This window comes from Lolium rigidum, chromosome 1 (assembly GCF_022539505.1).
Source record: "Lolium rigidum isolate FL_2022 chromosome 1, APGP_CSIRO_Lrig_0.1, whole genome shotgun sequence".
NCBI classification, from domain to species: Eukaryota; Viridiplantae; Streptophyta; class Magnoliopsida; order Poales; family Poaceae; genus Lolium; species Lolium rigidum.
Window position 1 is genome coordinate 155339149 of NC_061508.1, and position 21392 is coordinate 155360540.

A 21392-nucleotide genomic window follows, 5' to 3' on the forward strand; every position below is an offset into this window, starting at 1 on the left:
AAGGCTGTCATTAGTAGTAGTACTCCATAAACAAAATCTGTCAATGATCCCTACAAGAATTCTCCTTTCCCAACACAGTTGACTCCAATCCATTTGGGAAAGCCGTAGCTTTCAGGGCGGCGATTCCGGGCACACCAACCTCCCTCTCCGGGCCGTTTCCAACATCACGGCGAGGAGCTAGCTTCCCCACGCTCCACTTTCTTTCCTACTGGCCGGTGCCTCGCCGTCGCCGGGGACCCCATGGACCGCCCGTGGTCCCGGTCCACCAGCCATCCACTCATATAACCACGACACACGGCCGGCCTTCGTCCACACTGTCACACCAAGCTCCGCCCGGAGTTCCCTTCCCTCCACGGCGCGCGCGCGCGGCCCTCTCCACCTCCGCCGCACGCGTGACCGGACCCCTTCCGCTCCTCCGTCTGCGCTCGAGGTCGGTCGAGGCGGCATGGAGCCGGACGACGGCCGGGAGCGGGCGCCGCAGCGGAAGGGGATATCGTACAGCCAGCCGCTCGCGCGGGACGCGGCGGCGCAGGCGGAGCACGCGCGCCACGCCGCGCTCAGCTCCCACAGCCTCGACGACGACCCTATCGCCTCCGCGCACCGCCACCACGACCCCGCGCGGTTCTTGCCCTACCCCCACCAGCTCCCGCCGCACCGCCACCACGACCCCACCCCCGAGCCGACGTACCCCTCCTCCTCCTTCATCGTCGGCGCCGGCGAGGTGACGCTTGACCGTCCCGCAACGACGTCGAACAACGCCGCGGGGCCGCTGCCGGAGTTCGTGGGCGCGGGCGGGGGCGAGGGCATCTTCCGCGTGCCGCGCCGCGCCGCCATGCACCCGGGCCGCCCGCCGGCGCTCGAGGTGCGCCCGCACCCGCCGCGGGAGACGCAGGTGTGCTCCTTCCTGCGCGCGCTCGCGTGCGCGCCGCGGCTCCGGCAGCTCTGGGCCGGCGCGGAGTCCGGCGTTCGCATGTGGGGCCTGGACAGGGTGTTCGACGGGTGCGGCGTCCCGGGCGCGCGCCGCGGGGACGAGGAGAGCGCGCCGTTCGCCGAGTCCGCGCCCGCGCCGCCCGCGCTCTGCGTCGCGGTCGACGGCGCCAACAGGCTCGTGTGGACGGGCCACAGGGACGGGAGGATCCGGTCCTGGCGCATGGACCTCGCCGCGGCGCCGGCGGGAGATGACGGCGAGGAGGCGCCCATGTTCAGGGAGGCCCTGACGTGGCAGGCGCACGGCCGCGCACCCGTGCTCTCCATGGTCGTCACATCGTACGGTGAGAAGCTCTCTTCCTTGTTCATCCATCCGTAGCGATCTTGTTTGTCATTGTCTGCTTTGAGGATAAGCAGATTCTGCCGTGGATAAGAATCAGCTAGCAGCTCAATCCAGCTATGACAGTGCTGAAAGATGTGAAGAGATAATAACTGCAAAGCTTCAACTTGGCTGATTTTACTTGACTGAAATGCTCGAATTAGCTGATTTTACATGAGTAGAGATGCTTGCGTAGTAAGTTAGCAAGAAAGCTTTCGGCACTTTTGCACCTTTTTTTGCTTTATTAAGTTGGACAAGTTTTGGACGGTAGGCATTTCCCAAGAAATCAATTAGCTTTTCCCATAGGAGGGGCATCCTATATTTCGATGATGGAACAAGCACGTCCAGGTGTCTTGATGTTAAACATCTATCAGATTCTTACACAAAATCAAAGCAAAGCTTGATATCACACGGTGCTCTCCATGGTCAGGACATCGTACAGTGAGAAGCTCAATTCCTTGTTCATCCATACCGATCTTATTTCTCATCGACTGCTTTGAGGAAAGCAGATTCTGCCATTGATAAGAACGAGCTGCCAGCGCAGTCCGGCAATGACACTGCTGAAAGATGTGAAGTGACAACTGGAAATTTCCAACTTAGCTGATTTTACGTGACTGACATGCTCAACTTAGCTGATTTTACATGAGTAGAGATGCTTCTGTAGTAAGTTAGCAAGAAAGCTTTCGGCACTTCTGCACTTTTTTTTTTTGCTTTAAGTTGGAGAAGTTTGATATCACACAGTGCCCTCCATGGTCGTGACATCGTACGGTGAGAAGCTCAATTCTTTGTTCGTGCATAGCAATCTTGCTTTGAGGAAAACAAGATTCTGTCATTGATAAGAACTAGCTGCCAGCGGAGTCCGGCAATGACACTGCTGAAAGATGTGAAGTGACAACTGGAAATTTCCAACTTAGCTTAATTTACGTGACTGAAATGTTCAAATTAGCTGGGTTTACATGAGTATATGGTAGTAGCAAGTAGTAACTTAGCATGAAAGCTTTCAGCACTTTTGCACCTTTTGCTTTAAGGCGGAGAAGTTTTGGACGGTAGAATTAGCTTTACTAGAATTTCTGAAGAAATCAATTTGCTTTTCTCCATCCGAGGGGCATCCTATATTTCGCTGACGGAACAAGCACAGCCAGGTGTCTTGATGTTAACCATCAATCAGATTCTTACAGAAAATCAAAGCAAGCTTGATTTTACAGTCTCGTTACGGCGCACCGAGTGCCTCACCCTGACTACAAGTCTACAGTCTTGTTGCACACACCGAGTTCCTCGCCCTGATTACAACCTGAGACAACCACTGTAATTGAAGTGCATAACTAACAGAAGTAAGGTGACAAACTAAAGCCTTATTACTGTTAAATATACACTGCCTAGTCTCTTTTCATCAGTTCGGACTTTTGGTTTAATTGGCTACTGCAGCAATCTTTTATGGTATCAGAGCCAAGAGGTCTCAAGTTCAAGACTCTGCGGCCTGTACCGAACCCACGCTAAGGACTAAAATTAGCCTAGACGTGAGGGGGAGTGTTAAATATAAATACACTGTCTAATCTCTTTCCATCAGTTCGGACTTTTGGTTTAATTGGCTAGTGCAGCAATCTTTCAATTACAACTTAAGCGAAGAATTTCACCCAGTCACTCATTATCAAATGTTCAACTCTCATATCCTTGGTAACTTGAATTTATCCTAATCACCACTTGTCAATTGCAAAATGGTAAGTCCATAAGATTCTTGGTTGCCTACTCAAAACCTATTTAAAGAGTTTTAGTATTTTTTTAGTTATGCAGTTTATTCCATGACAAAAATTAATTTTCAGTTTTCTTTCCTTCGTTGCTTCCGTTATGGGTTCAATCACAGCCGATGTTTGAATCACAAGTCTGTGTATCGACATTCATTCATCTCATGTTGCATACATGAGTGAGAGATCAATATTTAACTAAAAAAATAATGAAAAGTTATCCCACATTGATATGTTTCATTTCAATCTCTTGGAAACAGGTGAAATATGGTCAGGCACCGAAGGGGGTGTTATTAAGGCATGGCCTTGGGATGCCATTGCTAGGTCCCTCTCACTAACACCAGAAGAAAAACATATGGCTGCTTTGCTGGTTGAACAAGCGTATATTGACCTTAGAAACCATGCCACGGTTGGTAACATGTCCTCTTTGCCCACTAATGATGTGAAACACATGCTTGCGGACCATTGTCAAGCAAAAGTTTGGACTCTAACTAGCATGACCTTTGCTCTTTGGTATGCTTTCGTCAATACATTGCATCAGTTTCCTCAAGTTCGTAAGTCCATGGCCTTGGAACTAATTTTGCTGATATGCTTTCGATAGGGATGCTCGGACAAGGGAGCTGTTAAAAGTGTTTGGCATGGACGGCCAAGTGGAGTCAGCTCGTCTAGAGCCACCAGTGATGCCAGAACAATTTATAGAGGAAGAAATCAAAGTAAAACCCACAAAGAAAGAGAAACCCCAAAGTTCTTTCACATTTTTCCAGAAATCTTGGAGTGCCTTGATGGGGGCAGGTGGTGCAGTACGCAGAGTTGCGACAAAAGGGACATTCGTCGAAGATAACCGCCGTATAGAAGCAGTGGCTCAAGCAATGGATGGAGCAATTTGGTCAGGTTGCACAGATGGTTCGATTATCATGTGGGATGGAAACGGGAATTGGTTACAAGAGTTCCAGTATCATAATTCATCTGTTCAATGCATAAAGGCACTTGGAGAAAGGGTGTGGGTGGGCTATGCCAGTGGTACTATTCAAGTAATGGATGTTGAAAGTAACCTTCTGGCAGAATGGACAGGACATAGCTGTCCAGTCATACAGATGGCCATTGGTGGTTCTTACATCTTTACGCTGGCCCAGCATGGTGGTATTCGAGGATGGCCTCTAACTTCCCCTGGCCCTCTGGATGATATTTTGCGAACTGAGTTGACGAACAGGGAGATGTCCTATACAAGGATAGTGAACATTAAAATGCTGGTTGGAACATGGAATGTTGCGCAGGAGAAAGCATCTCCTGATTCACTTTGTTCATGGCTGCGTAGTGCATCATCGGATGTTGGCTTGGTGGTTGTTGGCTTGCAAGAGGTAGAAATGGGTGCTGGAGTTCTTGCCATGGCTGCAGCTAAAGAAAGTGTAAGATACTTGACCTTACCAGCCACATCACCTTTCTTGTTTTATTGCTAAAAAACCAAGCATAGGAAGCTATTGTTAATGCAGACAAATAGGTAACAGTGAAATAGAAATACTGTTTCTGCATTAGTATATCACATTCGCACTATTAACTTTAAACTGCCAATTTGTTTCTTTACTGCTGTATGCTTGTTATCTATACTACAATTTTCAAAACAGAAGTGTTTGCCTCTTTCCCAGTTTCAAAATATAAATAATATCTCTCGTGATAATGTATATAAGGTGTGCCCCATATTCGAGATTCGAGTTTTGTAACGTTTGACTATCAATCTTTCCGACAATATATATGACTGTTGACAGTAAAGTGGCAGTAATGTTTCAAACTTAAAAGTAGCTTATATGATCATGGTTTTTTAATTATTTATATATATCGTGAAACAAACTAATGGGGAAAACTCGGTTTTAGAGACCACGCCAAATGAATGGTGCTAATTATTGATTGCACCGCTTCCTAATTGACTTAAAATATGGAAAGAAACTTATGATGAAATGTGGGGCTGGGGGAGCTAGTATTTCCTTGTCATGTTCCTGGTTCTGCTTTATCCAAGCATTCTTCTGCATTTGTTTATACTAGTATCAACATTATACGATTATTATGTCCTACTGTTTTTGCTACATCACTAGGGATGAATATTGCATTCATTCAAGCATAGTAGTTCACGTTGTTACTCTTGTCCGACTTTAATGTTATAGTTATCTCAACAATATATTTAGTTTACTTGATTCCGAAGCTAATTTTATACGAGCACTGAATCTGATGATGCTACACTGAGAACTTCTTAAAGAACCTACTGATGCATAAGAGAACAGGAATAATTGACTAAGAGTACAACATTCCTTTTTGGACACTACTCGTGATTATATCTTTGCTTATTTTGCTTCTGTTCCATTTTGCAAATTCTGCACAACACCAGTTCATTGCTAATGCTCTTGCATGTAAGTTCTCTAAAGTAAGCATTTGATTCAAGTTGCTTGCTTATGGCCTTAGGTAGGGCTTGAGGGAAGTGCTAATGGTCAGTGGTGGATAGACAATATTGGCAAGACACTTGATGAAGGGATATCCTTCCACCGAGTTGGCTCGAGGCAGTTGGCTGGATTACTTATTGCTGCATGGTACTGGCTTATCATGAACTGGTTTATTAATACATCATATATTTATGTTATCATTTTTCTAGTATTCTTCTTGTTCGTTCACACTTCTCTGTAACTGCTGATTATTTCCAGGGCAAGGACAGACCTGAAGCCACATGTTGGTGATGTTGATGCTGCTGCTGTGCCATGCGGCTTTGGACGCGCTATTGGCAACAAGGTACACAATCCTGAAAATGTCATGTTCGAAGCTTGGTAAAAGCTTGGAGATGGGGATAGGGCACTCGCCCTCATCTAACCGTTGGCAGGCCTACCCGGTACCCCCTAGCATGATTAGAGAAGATCTGAGGCATTGTTTGTGTATTTCAACTCCTGATTCATTCATTCATCATGAATGAGTTCACAAAAGTCATTATATATCTATTTGGCAATGTGTATGAACTCTTCCATTTAGTACCAGTTACTATCTGTTGATGTGCATATTACCACTTACCGTATCATAAGTTTTCCCTTGGACCTACTATCAAATAACTGGAAATGTTTCTGCTGGAAAAGAAAAACATAAACCAACAATCTGCACAGGACTATTTGGGTGATTTAATGTATAATCACAAAATACTCTATAGTTTTCGTTGTACTGTATGTCCTAGGGAGGAACAATTTTCCAGCAACTCTTAGGTTCAAAGAATTCAAGTATAGTTAGACCTGGAGGAGAAATAACCTCCGCAATCTGCAGGAATAGTAATCAACTGGGTTCTACAGGCCTGCATCAGTTGTGTTACACGGTTCTATTGCTTCCCATTTTGTGCTGAGATTGGCTAAGAAATGGCATGACACTATTTTAATAAAATCGGTTGTGTGTGCTGGCGGTTGACCCTCCTTATGGAAAATAAAATCTACGGAGAAAATCTAATTCAACATGTGAACAGTATGAAAGTAATCACTTTAGTTGCTTATCTGTCACTGTGTCAAAGTAATGTACAATATTTCTATTGCCATTCTGCAGTGTATACTGACAGGTGCGAGCTGATTGTTTTTGCAGGGTGGTGTTGGGTTGAGAATTAGGGTTTATGATCGCAGAATATGTTTCGTGAACAATCATTTTGCTGCACATCTAGAAAACGTTACCCGTCGTAATGCTGATTTTGATCATATTTATCGGACAATGAACTTTAACAAGCCTCATGGATCTGCAGGTTTTCTATTCTCACCCCTCCTCTTTTGAAGTATCCATTTGCAGTAATTAATTATATATGATGTCTATAACTTGTTTTTTCCCTTCCGGTACAGCTTCTTCTACATCTGTCCAATTGCCTAAAGCAGTGAATGTATGTGATCATTAAACTGTTATCTAGAATCATATACAGCCTTAAGTACTGCAACGAAGCGTATTTATGCATAGATATTGCCATACTTGCAGGCTAACGGGAATCAGCCTGATGAAGATAGGCCTGAGCTGGCAGAAGCTGATATGGTTGTATTTCTTGGTGATTTCAACTACCGACTTTATGGTATCACTTATGATGAGGCAAGGGACATGGTCTCGCAAAGAAGCTTCGACTGGCTTCGAGAAAGGGATCAACTTAGAGCACAAATGAAGGAAGGAAACGTGTTTCAAGGGATGCGTGAAGGTTTTGTCAGATTTCCTCCAACTTACAAATTCCAAAGACACCAACCAGGCCTTGCAGGTATTGTCTATTTTCATACTTAAATACTTGCTCAGTTAGAAAGTTCCATCACAATAAAGTTTAAATGTTCATTTTTTCGGTATCGAATTCAGATAATACTTTAGAACTGAAAATATTGTCTGTCAATTCTGATGTAGGTTATGATTCGGGTGAGAAGAAGAGAATACCTGCTTGGTGCGATCGAATAGTGTATCGAGATAGCCGTTCTGAATCATTAGGTGAATGCTCGTTAGAGTGTCCCATTGTTGCTGCAATTACATCGTAAGATTCTGCAACACTTACCTCTCCTTTTTATAGAGAATTACATCATTCTAGTCCCTTCTCAGTTATAATCATGCTTTCGTATATAATATGCTTTTTGTACATTTTGATAGATACGAGGCTTGCATGGATGTGACAGATAGTGATCATAAACCAGTGAACTGTACATTTAATGTTGATCTTGCAAGAGTGGACGAGCTGATAAGAAGGCAAGAGTATGGAAAAATAATCGAATCTAATGAAAAAATACGTTGTTTGCTTGAAGAGTCGCATTGTGTTCCAGACACTATAATCAGCACAAATAACATTATATTGGAAAATCAAGAAACTGTTGTTCTTCGGATAGCCAATAACTGTGGAACAAAAAGGTCTGCTTTTGAAATCTTGTGCGAAGGCCAGTCGACGAGCAACCAGGATGATTTTGTTCCAAGGGCATCCTACGGCTTTCCGCATTGGCTTGAGGTATGTACAGTTTGTTCCTTTGGTTTTGAACAAAGCTTTCTTGTGTTTGTCTTATTTGGCTTTTGCTTGATCTTTGGTACCTGTTTGTTTTACTGTATCATACTTGTGTTTTGATAGCAGACGTTACTCTAGCACGACCCCCCTGCCACAAAAGTATCCTATCTTCACAAACAGTCCTAAAATTACTGTTCATACTTTTGGTTGCATAATGGACAGTTTTCTATCCATTGCTCGTCAGTCGACTCTAAGTTTGGGAGTTATACTAGTGTTTTGATAGCAAACGTTACTCTAGCATGACTCCCCTGCCACAAAAGTATCCTATCTTCACCAACAGTCCTAAAATTACCGTTCATACTTTTGGTTGTATCATGGACAGTTTTCTATCCATTGCTCGTCAGTCGACTCAGAGTTTGGGAGTTATACAGTAGTCCTTTTCGTTCTAGAAAAACTGAATTCAGACAACCATGGAACCTCTCCTTTACTTGTTTGATGTTCTTTGTATGATGGTAACTGACACTTCTCTCAGTAGTGTCAGTTGCTCATCTGAGAAATATACGAGGCGTTTTCTCGTTACAGGAAAAGCAAAATTAGACAAAACATATTATACCCCAGCCTACCAAAATAGGCATGGAGAGATAGCTCACCCTACTAAATTATATCTCATTGTACTGTGGTTGCGTCTGTAGTACTCCATTCGGTAGCTGTCTTGTGAAGATATGAGCAAATTTACTGACTTATGCATGCATGCCAATAATTCTGTCTTATCTCTTATGTGCTATGTTATGCAGGTTCAACCATCCATTGGTCTGATTGAACCTGGAGAGACGATGGAAGTTACCGTGCATCACGAAAACTACTACACTCAAGAAGAATTCGTCGACGGAGTTATGCAAAACGGGTGGTGCGAAGTGACCAGGGATAAGGAGGCTGTTCTGCTGGTCAATGTGACAGGCAGCACCTCAACCGAAACCGTCACACACAGGATCAACGTCCGGCACTGTTGTGCGGCAACCCCAGCTCCCCCGACCTCCAATCTACTGGCCGTCACTGCCCCGCCTGGTGATTCTTCATCAAGTGAAGGTTCTGCAGAACGTTCTTCCAGGAAGAGCCAGTCGAATCACTTGCACCGTTCTGACTTCGCGCTGTTCGGCAGCTCAGAGGTGCAAGACTTGTGCCGTATGCGGAACATGCATGAATAGGTCTAGTTTCTCGTGTTTGCTGTTTGATGTAGGAGTTTTGTATAGGGGGTGAAGTGAAGTTATAGTTTTCTTACCTAAATGAGGGGGAAGCTGCTCCACTGTTAACTCTGTACATATGCAGGTTCTCGCCATTCTTCATGTAACTGGGAAAAGAAATGCATATAGTTACAGGAGATATTCTGTAGTTAGTTTTTTCGCATGGTTTTTGTGGGTACGTGTGGTGTGGGAGAACTAGTATCTTTGAGGAAAGAGTAGAAAAGGAAGTTGGTGTGAGTTGTGACTGATCAATGTACATTTTACTTCAATGATATGCAATTCCCATGGTTGCAGCAGACTGTACATGCTTCTGTGTGCTATTCTCCTTGTTAATTGAATTGCATTTTTTTTTTCAGTTCCGGCGACCAACCCAGGCACTAGCACCTGTTGGCATTTTTATAGAAGAAAACTCCTGAGCACCCACCGAACCCAAGGTTCGAACCCGGGTGGGCAGCGTGCGCTCCCGCACGCCTCGCCACCAGACCGACGGTCTGTTTTTTTTTTTTTTCAGTTCCAGAAAGGGCATTCCGTCCCAGGCTTGACTGGAACTTGATAGCCCCACTTAAAATGTCTGCTGTCAAGAGTATGGACTTGCTGGGAAAATACAGTTCGCAGCCAGTTGCGCCTGTACCCCAGTGTCCCATGCTGCACGTCTAAGTTTTCAAAAAATGTGAAAAAAATTGTGGACATGGGTTATGTTGTATGCTGTGCACCTATAAAATTTCAGCCAAAAAGATATTATGACAATATGCAGCAATTAGATGCGTGGGCAACCGACAATCGGATTCAGATGATACTTTGATTTCCAAAATGAAAATGGATGGGCGGTGCTCTTACTGCGCACATGCACAAAAAAATCTACTACAGTTCAACGACAACTGCTTCCTTTCTCGAATCCTTGGAATATTTTTGCCACGGCATGCATCATGGTTCCCCTGAATGCTTCGTGGTTACTTCAGCTCTGAGCATTTTTCAGGTGACACAGCTCAGCTCACCCTCTTTAAGTGTGACCTGCACGTCGCTTCAGAGATGCTATGTGTTCACAGCTCAGACCCCTGCACCCACCAACTGAATTGAAAGTTGTGGTTGGGTGTGAGCGAAGTGCAAGAAAAACCTTACCTCGCAAACCCTATTGAATGAGTGATGGGTAACCAAACTGTTCAACCGTTCAGTAGCTTTGACATTTGGACATAAATTCGGCTTGAAAAATTGCAGAGAGGGCGCAGCATGAGCAGTTAGGCTAGGTCAAATCTGGTGGACTGTCTAGGGTCAACGAGGTTAGTGAGGAACTGAGGATTTGGCCATAATTTGGTGCCTGTTAGTTTAGTTGCCACTTCACCTCTGAACATTTTTCAGGTGACACTCACACAACTCAGCCTCCCCTCTAAAGTGTGACCTGCAAGAGTGCAAGTTTCTTCAGAGATATATGGTCACAGGCTCACAGCTCCCAGTCCCCTGCACCCACCAACTGAATTGAGAGCTGTGGTTGAGAGTGAGCGAATCGGAAGAAAACCTACTTCGCCAACCCTATTGAATGAATGATGGGTTATTGTTCAGTAGCTTTGACATTTGGACATGAATTCGGTTTGAATAGAGCAGTTAGGCTAGGTCAAATCTGGTGGACTGCCTAGGGTCAGCGACGTAAAGAGATGATTTGGTCATAATTTGGTGCATGTTAGTTTAGGTGTATGCGTGGATCGATAAAGAGCAGTTGTAGCTTAAGTTGGGTTCGGCTAACCTCACTGAACTCACTCCAATGATCGGGAGTTTATGTTGTGGATGACCCACTACTCCTGCTGAAAGCTTTTGATGTTAAAGGAAGCCATCACTAGCCTGAGTTGGAAGGTGATTGACTACCTAAATTCAGATGCTCCTACCAACCTGGAAAGGCAGAACTTCTGGAAGTCCTCCCAAACATGATGCGTGTACGTGTGCGTTTTGCTACTGAACTGTGTACTACATTGTGACTTGTGACTTCCATCTGCCAGTTCTAGTGGTTACATCTAGTACGTTTTAGCAGAACTGGTGTGCTAGTACTCACTAATGTGCTAGTACCCTCGATCGGGATAGAATTCAGTGATAGCACACACCATATGCGTCTCTCTGCCATGATCGCGGGGGAAAGCTCGCATCATTGGAGCCGGTAACGTACAATGGAGTCCAGTGAATGGACTTACGAATCTTTCACGGCGCATCGACGGCGGCGTGGATGGAGACTCGGGGCCCCGGCCGGCGCCATCGAGCGAATCAAACCCACCGCCGAATCTGACCGGCGAGAGAAAGCCGAGATGCCGCCGGAATCTGCCGCGTCTGCATGCGTGCGTAGTGCTCAGCACCTTGGCCAGTTTTGCATGCCACGCGTAGGCAGCTTTGCTGCATCTACTGGGCAGCGCTTCGAGTGACATCACATTTTTCACCTTCATCTTCATGGTTTCTCCTCATCAAGTGTTAATATCAAATAATCTAAAAATGTTACTATCTTCTTGATTAAAAGAAAAGGTGTCTCTCTCTCTCTCAAAAAAAAAGGTGGCCTGCAACTAAATGGAATGTCATGCTTTTGCTCCCACATCACACTCACACTCGCTCTCCCTTCCCGTTTCAGTTACAAGTGGAACCATAATCATAAATCCTCCTCTCAACACGCGCAGATGCAACAAGCCAACAAGGTTGGTTTGTCTCCTATCATTCTACGGAAGCATATCATAATCACACCACGACATTGGCAACAAAAGATTGTTACTGTGTACTATCTTCTGGAAGCAAAAAGAAAAAAAAAGTGGGCCTGCAAGTAAATGGAGCGTCACAATTTTGCTCTCACATCGCACTCCCTCGCCCTCATATTTGTTTTTCTCTGAACACCCACGGATGCAACAAGGTTGGTTGGACGTCCAGCTTGGTTTGTCTTGTACGAAAATATAGCATAGCCACACACACACTGCTCATCATAGCCAATGGAAACAAACACAGGAGCTGGCATGCTGCGATACCTATGTCTCGATGGATCGCTGCAGCCTGCAGACGATGCTTTGCGCTAGGCGCACGTTTCCTTGTTTCGTCAAACTGGATTCCAAGCCTTTTCTGCGGTTGGCACCAGCTCAATTGCTACGAAAAAAGGTTGTGTAAATCGACTTGCACTAGATCTAGCGCCACAAGCTTCACTTCCTCATCTTGGCTCAAGTGAGCCACACACTGGCCACTACTACTCGTCTTGCTCATTCGCACATATAGGTCAAATCATCGTCCAGGTTCCAATCTTAGACCAGGCCACTATGTGCTTAGTTGGACAGTTACATGTACATTGTGGTACGACGAGGAACTGTTCTGAAAAGAGCAAACAATCAACCATGTTTCAAGAGAAGATGTTTTGCTTCTTTCCCACTGAACAAAAGTGAAATCTGCACCATCTCATAACCGTGCTTTTCCCACCCTTGAAGGAACAATTTCTGCCAGCAACTTCGTTTTTAAATTATATGCATTTGATATTATGAACGTTGACATTTTTTCTTCTACTCTTGATTAAACTTTACAAATTTTGATTTTGACTAAACCCAGAATGCGAGGTAATTGTGAATAGAGGGAGTATTTGGATAGTTAGTAGTACTATGACGAACTGTTCAAACAATGAATTTTTTTTTTAGTGAAATGTTTCGCTTCCTTCCCACTGAAAATAAAGAACTCCTCACTTTCCCCACCCTTGAAGGAACAAATTCAGTGCCCTTGACTACGCCTGCTGGCTCCTCCCCGTGCCACCTTTCTAGAGAGATCATGCTTCCACTGGCAGAAACAGATGTATCTTCCTCTCTGCATCACCAACCACCGGGACACACGCACCTCCCTGCTTTCTCAAAAGCGGCCACTAAAACGGGAACACCATAACACAAGCAGATGATGAAGATCCGATCAGCATATGCAACAAAAAGTTCAGAGGAAAACAAACCAAGATATGCACACAGAAAGACGTATATCGATCGATCGACACCTCTCTCATCTCCAGTATAACGTGCAGTAGTATACACACATCTAATCGTCATCATACAAAAAGAAAGAGGCCAAGCAAGATAAGAATACCCTAAACCTCCTACATATCTGCCCAATGCACACACGCACGCACGCGGCTCAGCACACCAATCAAATCCCGCACGGACGGACCTGATCAACTACTGGAAAGGAAGAAGAATCACATGGAGAGCGGCAACTGGCCGTTGCCATTGCCATTGTAGTTCTTGTTCTCCGTCTTCCTTCTCTTGAGGACGATGCTCCAGGTGATGGCCTCCAGGGCCACCGCGATGCCGCCCAGGATGCTGATGGCGATGATGTACCCCGTCTTCCACTTCTGCTCCACGCCCAGGATGGTCATGCCCTTGAAGATGTTGACGATGCCCAGGATGATGATGGTGTAGCCCACCGAGTGGTGGTACGCGTTCCAGTATGGGCGGAACTTGTGATCCGGCTTCGGCCTCAAGAACAGGGCAAAGATCTACATGGACAACATCAGTAAGTTTACTAGGCAACTAACTGATGCTCACGATTACGAGAAATTCAGAATGTGGACAAGATGATAGTACCTGGAGAGTACCGAGAGCAAATACTGTGATCCCAATGTTCCTGTGAAGCGAGTAGGTGATCCCCTTGGACAGATTGCCAAGATGAATACCAGTGGCCCAGCCAGATACCCCCACAGCATACCCAATCAGCTGACAAGCAACATGGAGGTAAAACCATGCAGGGTCGGCTGATTTGAATGTCTTGAGATATCTAGCAACTATGCCTCCCATGGGCAGCAGAATTCCCCAGCTCACAGCATTCAGAATTCCATGTGTCTGCAAGAGAAAGCAAAAGGTAAGAATGAGAATGCTTTGATAAAATTGCCACAGCATGATAAACTCAGTATGCTGTGTTTATATCTATACCGATAAGAACTATAGTGAATGTCCTTTTTCTCTAAGACAGATCGATTTCTATATTACTAGTACAACATAATTATTATTAGATAAGTTCTATGCCAATGCCACGAACGAACATGCAGATGTACCTATCAACAATTAGACTGACCCAAGCTTAAAGTCCTCCAAGGCAGGAAGAAACATGGCTAGCAAGAAAGATTCAGCCCCAACATATAAAATGCCAAGTGCACAGAACAGAAGAACCCATGTGAGGAACAGAGTCGACAAACCAGGAAATATAATACAGCTCAAGTCAGTTCTGATCCAAGTCAACCAAGAGATACAAGTTAATTATGCACATGCATGTGGCTTTTCACATGACAACGTGCATAACATTTTTGTGCGTGTCCGTTACAAGCATACAAAACTGATGGTATCTTCTTGTTCTTGCCACTGCATCGGCGCAGACCGAAACTGAATCACGTGGTTTACTCCTATTTACTATTGCTGTTAACGCGCTTCAATAGATACTTTTATGAACTCCCAAAATTGAATTAAAAGCTAAATCTTCAGTTAATAGGTTTAATTTTGGCAGCAATTTAGGACTTGGTATAGTAGTATAATTCTGGCTAAACTTAAGTTCTTGTGTCGAGAGTGCCTTTTCTCCCCTTACTATTATGAGTTTTTTTTTTTGCGAATCTTACTACTATTTTGAGTTTGTGTGCGATTCCAAAATAATTCAAGAAAAGTAACGAAGAACTTGAACATGAAGAGATACTATTGTAGAAGATGACCCAGATCTTAAAGTTTGGAGTAGTAGAGTGCTCACATTTTTCTTCCTGAGGAGGCTTCCCCCTCCGCTGGCTGCCGTGCTGGCCCCCGTGACCAGGTTGAGCTTCCCCTTGGCGTTCTTGTTGGCGGCGGCCATGCCGTGTATGCCGATGCTGCCGCTGGAGACCGACCCGACCTGCCAGACCTGGTTGACCACCTCCCCGGTGCCGTTGGCGAGCTGCAGCTTCCCGAACATCTGGACGCGGCCGTCGGAGCCGACCTCGGCGGCGAGGTCGGACGTCTTGTAGGCGATGGGCCCCGGCGCGCCGAGCGCGTACCCCGAGATGGCGTACGTCTGGACGCCGTACGCGCCGCCGCTGCCTGGCGCGGCGATGAGCGCCTGCGTGCCGTCCATGCCGCTGCCGGTGGGGTTGAGCCCCCAGGCGACCCACCCGCCGGACGAGGCCGGCGCGGCCAAGAACGCCACGGAGAGGGACGACGCCGCCGGGTCGTAGGTCCAGTGCACGGACGCGCCCAGCGTGGGCAGGTCGCTGCACGCCGCGTACACGCGGTTCTTGGTGAACTTCTCCGCCGCGCACGCCCCCTGCGCGGCCACGCGCGCCGGCGCCGCGACCGCCGCCGCGGACAGTAGCAGAGCGAGGAGACGTACCGCGGACATGGTTGCGGTCCGAGGACGGGGAATCGCCGGGCTGTGGAGGAGTTAATGGAGGTTCAGGTGGGTGGTGCGGGGAGGAAAGGCCCTCGCTTTCGGGTTCAGAGCAGAGCTGGAAGCTGTGGGGGAAACAGGGCGGAGGTGGCGCGGTTAATAAGGACGACGGAGCGGTGAGGCCGGTGTGGACTTGGGACGACGCGTGGGGGCGTATGATTGGGTTTGGTTTGACGCGGTCTGAGAGGCTGTTAGGAAGGTTAAACAAAATCTTCTTTTAGCGTCAGTTTCTTACCAAATGTGCGAGGAGACTTGCCGAGTTAACTGCCCACCAGTAACGTACGGCAGGTTGATCTTCTTGTAGCAGAATCTAATCCGATAATCTCCCTGCTTGGATTGGTGCATACCTGCCAAGAGGTGACAAATATGCTCCTTTTAGGACTCTGGTAATTAAGCACACAGATATCACTTTTATGACCTGCCAAAGTTTAACTAACAATGCACTAACATGTTCCCTCCTTTCCAATTTGAGGTGAATATTAGTTTTGCTCAAAGTCAACCTTAACTTTATAAAGTTTGACCAAATATATTTGAGTTTAAGAATTTATTAGCTTACATAATATCGAATTCATATAACATGAAAAAACATTTCATGTGGTTCTAATAACATTGAGTTGACATGTAAAAAAAACATTGAGTTGCTATATATTTGATCAAAGTTTATAAAGTTTAACTTCGATCAAAACTATTTTAATTTTAAAGGAGGGCTCATTTTCTACCTTAAAGCAACAAGCTTAGCAGATAACATATCTCTTCGACCTCTAAAATGGTTATGTAGGCCACTCTCATTTTGTTGACATTTCTACAATACCTGCAATGGTGCGTAAAGTCGGATGCACTACAGTAGGCCTCTTTATTTAACTTTGATTCATTTTTATTTAATTTAGAAACAAATTTGAAATGTCTTAGACTTGCTCTTCGTGCAACTAGGTACTCCTGAAATGGAAATTAAAACCACAGCTAGATAACAATAGCTTTGAATGCTTGATCTGTTTCCTCCTCGAGGGCATACCTTTCAATCTTGAACCGAGTTGCCTTCTTTTCTTCCTCGATCTTCTTCGTGCTTCGTTCATCTTCCGAATTGTTGGCTCTAACTTCTCTTCAGCCATCATCTATGCTCCATTAGGTTCCTTCTTCATGGTAGATTGTGAAGTTTAAATTTCCAAAATAATGACTTTTTGTTTGCTTCAAGTGTAGGCGGACCTACCATCCCTATTACCTGGGCAGCCGGCCGGGCTTCCGACCGACCATCAAGCCTATTTTCACCCCTATTTCATATGTATTTAACAAAAACAAAAAATAGCACAAGCGACAATCGGCAGCGCCCTTGATGGCCGTAGAGGCGGAGACCCCACGAGGCGACGCCCTGACGGCCTATCATATTTCTATAATCACCAAATACGAAAATGGCTAAATCCTTGTACAGTAGAAAAAAACGCAACCAGCACTACCCGTTGTTGCTTCAATGCTTAGAGCATCTCTAGCAGAGCCCGTAAAACCACGAACCGAAAACCCGGAGTTCAGTGCACCGAACTCGTGTTTACGGGTCGTAAAATGGCTTCTGTTTTTCAGTTTTGGTTTACGGGCTCTGTTCTGCGCCAGCGGATTTCGAACCCGTAAAGGTAGGGTTTTTCATAGAATTCGTATACAACACATACAACAATCGACCATAATTAATCAAATAATCATCCAAATTATTACAACACATAAACAATAGTCTGAACCAAATTATTACAACAGTTTTGAAAAAAAATTGAACAAATGAAAAATATCTCAACCAAATTAGAGCAACTCTTGGAAAATTGGACAAATGAACAAATGTCTCAACAATGATACATGTGACAAACAAATGAATGGAATGGTAGGATCAAAAGCGACGGCCATGTCGCTGCCAGTGGTGCATCTTCAGTTCATAGACGAGTTGGGCATGGGTGCTGGCATTCTCAATCTGCCGATGAGTTTCAAGGAAAGCTTCAATGTGATCCGGATTGCGTTGGGGTTCCACTCGGGTGCCAACATTGTCATAGAAGCAGGGCAAGCTCAACTCTCTTTCATCCTCGCTGATCATGTTGTGAAGAATCACACAACATGTCATGATGTTGACAAGGGTTTTCTTGTCCCAAAATCGGGCTAGGCCACGAACAATGGCAAACCTTGCTTGCAAAACACCAAAAGCTCTCTCAATGTCCTTGCGAGATGCTTCTTGAGCTTTGGCAAATTCAGCTTCTATTCTATCTTGTGGATGCTTGACAGACTTAACAAAAGTTGCCCAATCCGGATAGATGCCATTGGCTAGGTAATATTTCATTGTGTACTCATTGTTCATGATCTTGTAGTTGCAAGTGGGTGCTTCCCCATTTGCCAATTTGGCAAACAAAGGGGACCTTTGCAGCACGTTGATGTCATTGAGTGTCCCCGACAAACCAAACAAAAACAATGCCAAATCCACAAATCTTGCGATGCAATAGCCTCAAGTACAATGGTTGCATCTTTGCTCTTGCCACAGTATTGTCCATGCCATGCCTTGGGACAATTCTTCCATGTCGAATGCATACAATCAAGACTACCAAGCATGCCCGGCCAACCTCTTTTCTCATTTATCTCCATCAATCGTTTGGTGTCATCCTCATTGGGAGCTCGAAGATAGGTTGGCCCAAACAACTTGATAATCAGGCGAGCAACCCTGCGCACCGACTCCGATGTAGTATCTTCGCCAATTCGAAGATACTCGTCAGTGTAATCCGCAGGGATGCCATACGCAATTACCCTCATGGCAGCAGAGATTTTTTGGAACGCGCTGCAACCCATCACCCCGGCGGCATTCCTACGTTGCTTGAAGTAATTCGAATTTGCTTCGCGAGCCTTGACGATTCGGAAGAACAAGCTATGCCGCATGCGATACCTCCTATGGAATATATGGGGAGGATATGTAGGTACCTTGGCGAAGTAGTCCTCCATCAGCTGCTCGTGGCCGAGGAGGCCATTCCGCTGGATGTGGTTCCGGACTAACACAGACCCACGCCTCCGATTCAGCAGCTTCGCGCGGTCCTCCAGCTCCTCGACGGAGAGAAGGAGCATGGTGGACTCCATCTCGTCGTCCTGGAGCAGCTCGTCGAGGTCGGAATCATCCGAGCTTGACGAATCCGACAGATCGACATCGACGAACTCGTCGCTCGAGCTCATCCTCGATTCGGACGGAGCGGCGGCGGCAGCCGGAGTTGGGCGAGGAACATCGGGCGGGGTGCGGGGTGACCTGCGCTAGCTCCGGGATGCGAGGCTCGGGCGAATCGGCGGTGCGGCGGCGGAGTGTGGTGGCGGCGCAGGGAGGGAGAGAGTGAGCAGTTGCGTCAGCTGAAATTTCAGCGCGCCCTAGATAGGAATCGAGCGTTCGGTTCGCTCGAGCGACCCCCGCAAATACAGGCCAATTTGGGTTTTCAGTCTCGGCCTGAAAAAAGTTTTTCGGTTTTGGCCCTTTTACGGTAACTGATCGGCGCCATTTTTCAGCCCGAACCAGTAAACTGGCGGTTATTTTTTTGGTTTTGGCCCGTTTACGGGCTCTGCTAGAGATGCTCTTACGTTGCGTGCCGGTGGAATAGAAACTGACTGGATATCTCGCGTCTATCGGGAGTGTAGTACCATGTAACATCCCAGCCGCTTTCATTTTTGAGGACGCCACTACCCCGCGACGTCTCTCACACCGCGTCTCCCAAATAAGAGCATCTCCATCCGCGTCCTCCAAAGCGGCTCCCAAAGAGATTGAGGTGCGCTGGACAAAATTTTGTTCCTAGCTGCGAGCTCGAAAGCCTCCTTTCATTCGGCGCGGTCCAATACGATGTCCAGCGTCCCGAGCCCGTCCCTGGTCCATAGGGGACGCTCCGGGCACGCCGGGCAAGACGATATGCGAGGCGAGGAGACGCGGGTCCAACACGTCAACGACGCATTCAAGTTTAACCTAACCGTCGCCTGCCTCGCGACGGAAGTTATTGGCGCGGCGACAGTGCAGTTTCCGCATAGACGCAGCGAAACATCTCATCGCGCCTAGCTCTTCGTATCGGCGTTAATGAGCGCCACCTCTCCCCCGCCTCCCACCGGCTTATAAAAAAGGGCGCTCTCGCATCGTCCCTCACACACAAACCCTAGCGCATCTCTCCCCAACCCTAGCCACCACCATATCAAGAGTCGACCCCATGGCTGGTAGAGGCAAAGGCTGAGGTCGCAGCCGTGGTCGTGGTTGCGGCAGAGCTGCACGTCGCCGTCGCATGCGATGTTGTTGTTTTCATCGTTGGACATGCATGAAGAGCACCAAGTGTTGTTCGAGTTCGTCGTCGTCCTCAAGGGCGACCCACTCAACATCTAGAGGCTGTCGGACAAGTTCGCCGAGTTTGTCGATGACAACGAGCTGGCGGCGCTGCATCTGCAGGAGGCTGGCTGCGACTGCTGCCGGTGGCCGGTCGACGTGCTCTTCGACGGGCGCGGCAAGATGTACCTACACACCGGCTGGGAGAAGTTCACACGCTACCATGACCTCGAAGCCGGCTGTGTGCTCACATTCTCCTACCTAGGCGACGTGGATATGAGCGTCAAGGTGTTCGACGACACGCGCTGCCGCCGGCACTACCACGACAACGATGATGAGGAGGACGGTTGAACACGCCGCGTGTTCTTTCTTCGCAGCGAAAATAGGCATGGAGGTTTCTGGATGTTCTTCCTCGAAAGGACCAACATGGCTATAATCACCAGCTAGATTTTCCAGTTTGGATGACTGAGAGTGTCTGAGAGTGTTCTTTCTTGGCAGCGAACATACAAATCTGCGATGCCAACACTAGTTAGGTTTCCTTATTTTCCAATGTTTTAACTATGTATTAGTTTGTGGAAACCATGTTCCAAACTATGTCTTAGTTTGTGTAAACCATATTCCTAATTATGTATAAGTTTGTGGAATGGTCCTTCTCTCTACTGAAATAAAAATGCAAAAAACGAAAAAGCGTATTTTAATGTTAAAAAAAGTTTGGGGGACGCGGCTGGGAAGTGACGTCCCAAAACGCGGCACGAACAAAACACGTCCCCCAAACGCTCGATCCGGCGCCGTTTGGGGAACGCTTTGAGGGACGCGGCTGGAGATGCTCTAAGTTCAGGATGAAAAATGTAAATTCACAAAGAAAATAAATCTAGGCGTTGCATTTATAGTTTCCCACCACTAAAATGCGCCGTTCAATTCCGACGACCAATATTACAAGGCAAACTATCAACAATCAAATCGAGGTAGGCAACTCGTCTTATGTGTTGCTTCTCCATGTTTCTTGAGCTTGAATGATCGAGGTCGACGTGATCTCTGCCTTCTAACTGTCAATGGAGGGTTGCACCCGGTACAATGACACCGCCTGATCAACGATCGTCGCCCTCTTCTTGCGCGTAGGGTGGCCTGCCAAGGTAACCAAGGGTGCGTCTTCTTGTCGGCCTTGTTCCGTGTAGTGCGAGTGAGCTTCGATTTTTCGCAGCCCTTCAAATTTGTGAAGCATTGCATCAAGTTGAAGCATCTTCATTCGTTGCACGATCAATACATACCGAGTGCATGATCAAGTTGACCCTCTGCGTTGGAGCCACTCTCCGACCTTGCACGGGTGTTCTCGGTATACCCATGGAATTGGTTTACAGCGTGTTGTATGGTTCCACACCGGCTTGACATGGCCTTTGGTCACTCTTCATGTGTATCGCGCGACAGTCTTGGAGAATTATCTTGCGCTCATCGAATTCAGTTTTGATCT

General features: G+C 46.5%; 2 protein-coding genes across 2 annotated transcripts; one reads left to right on the forward strand and one right to left on the reverse strand.

Moving 5' to 3' along the window:
- Window positions 1–766: 766 nt before the first annotated feature.
- On the forward strand, window positions 767–9549 carry LOC124683477 (type II inositol polyphosphate 5-phosphatase 15-like; the record flags this gene model as incomplete). Its single annotated transcript, XM_047217983.1, is given in 11 exon segments — window positions 767–1271; window positions 3309–3561; window positions 3650–4454; window positions 5500–5624; window positions 5736–5820; window positions 6643–6796; window positions 6891–6928; window positions 7021–7288; window positions 7426–7549; window positions 7663–8011; window positions 8800–9549. Coding segments are annotated over 11 exon segments (3117 nt in total), but the record flags the coding sequence as incomplete, so codon positions are not given.
- Window positions 9550–13190: 3641 nt separating this feature from the next.
- Window positions 13191–15678, reverse strand: LOC124683488 (cytochrome b561 and DOMON domain-containing protein At4g17280-like). The gene is made up of 3 exons (XM_047217992.1): window positions 14959–15678; window positions 13812–14066; window positions 13191–13723 (listed from the first exon to the last, which is right to left on the reverse strand). Exons 1-3 carry the CDS (start codon window positions 15577–15579, stop codon window positions 13424–13426), a joined length of 1176 nt encoding a protein of 391 aa, XP_047073948.1. The 5' UTR covers window positions 15580–15678; the 3' UTR covers window positions 13191–13423.
- Window positions 15679–21392: the final 5714 nt, after the last annotated feature.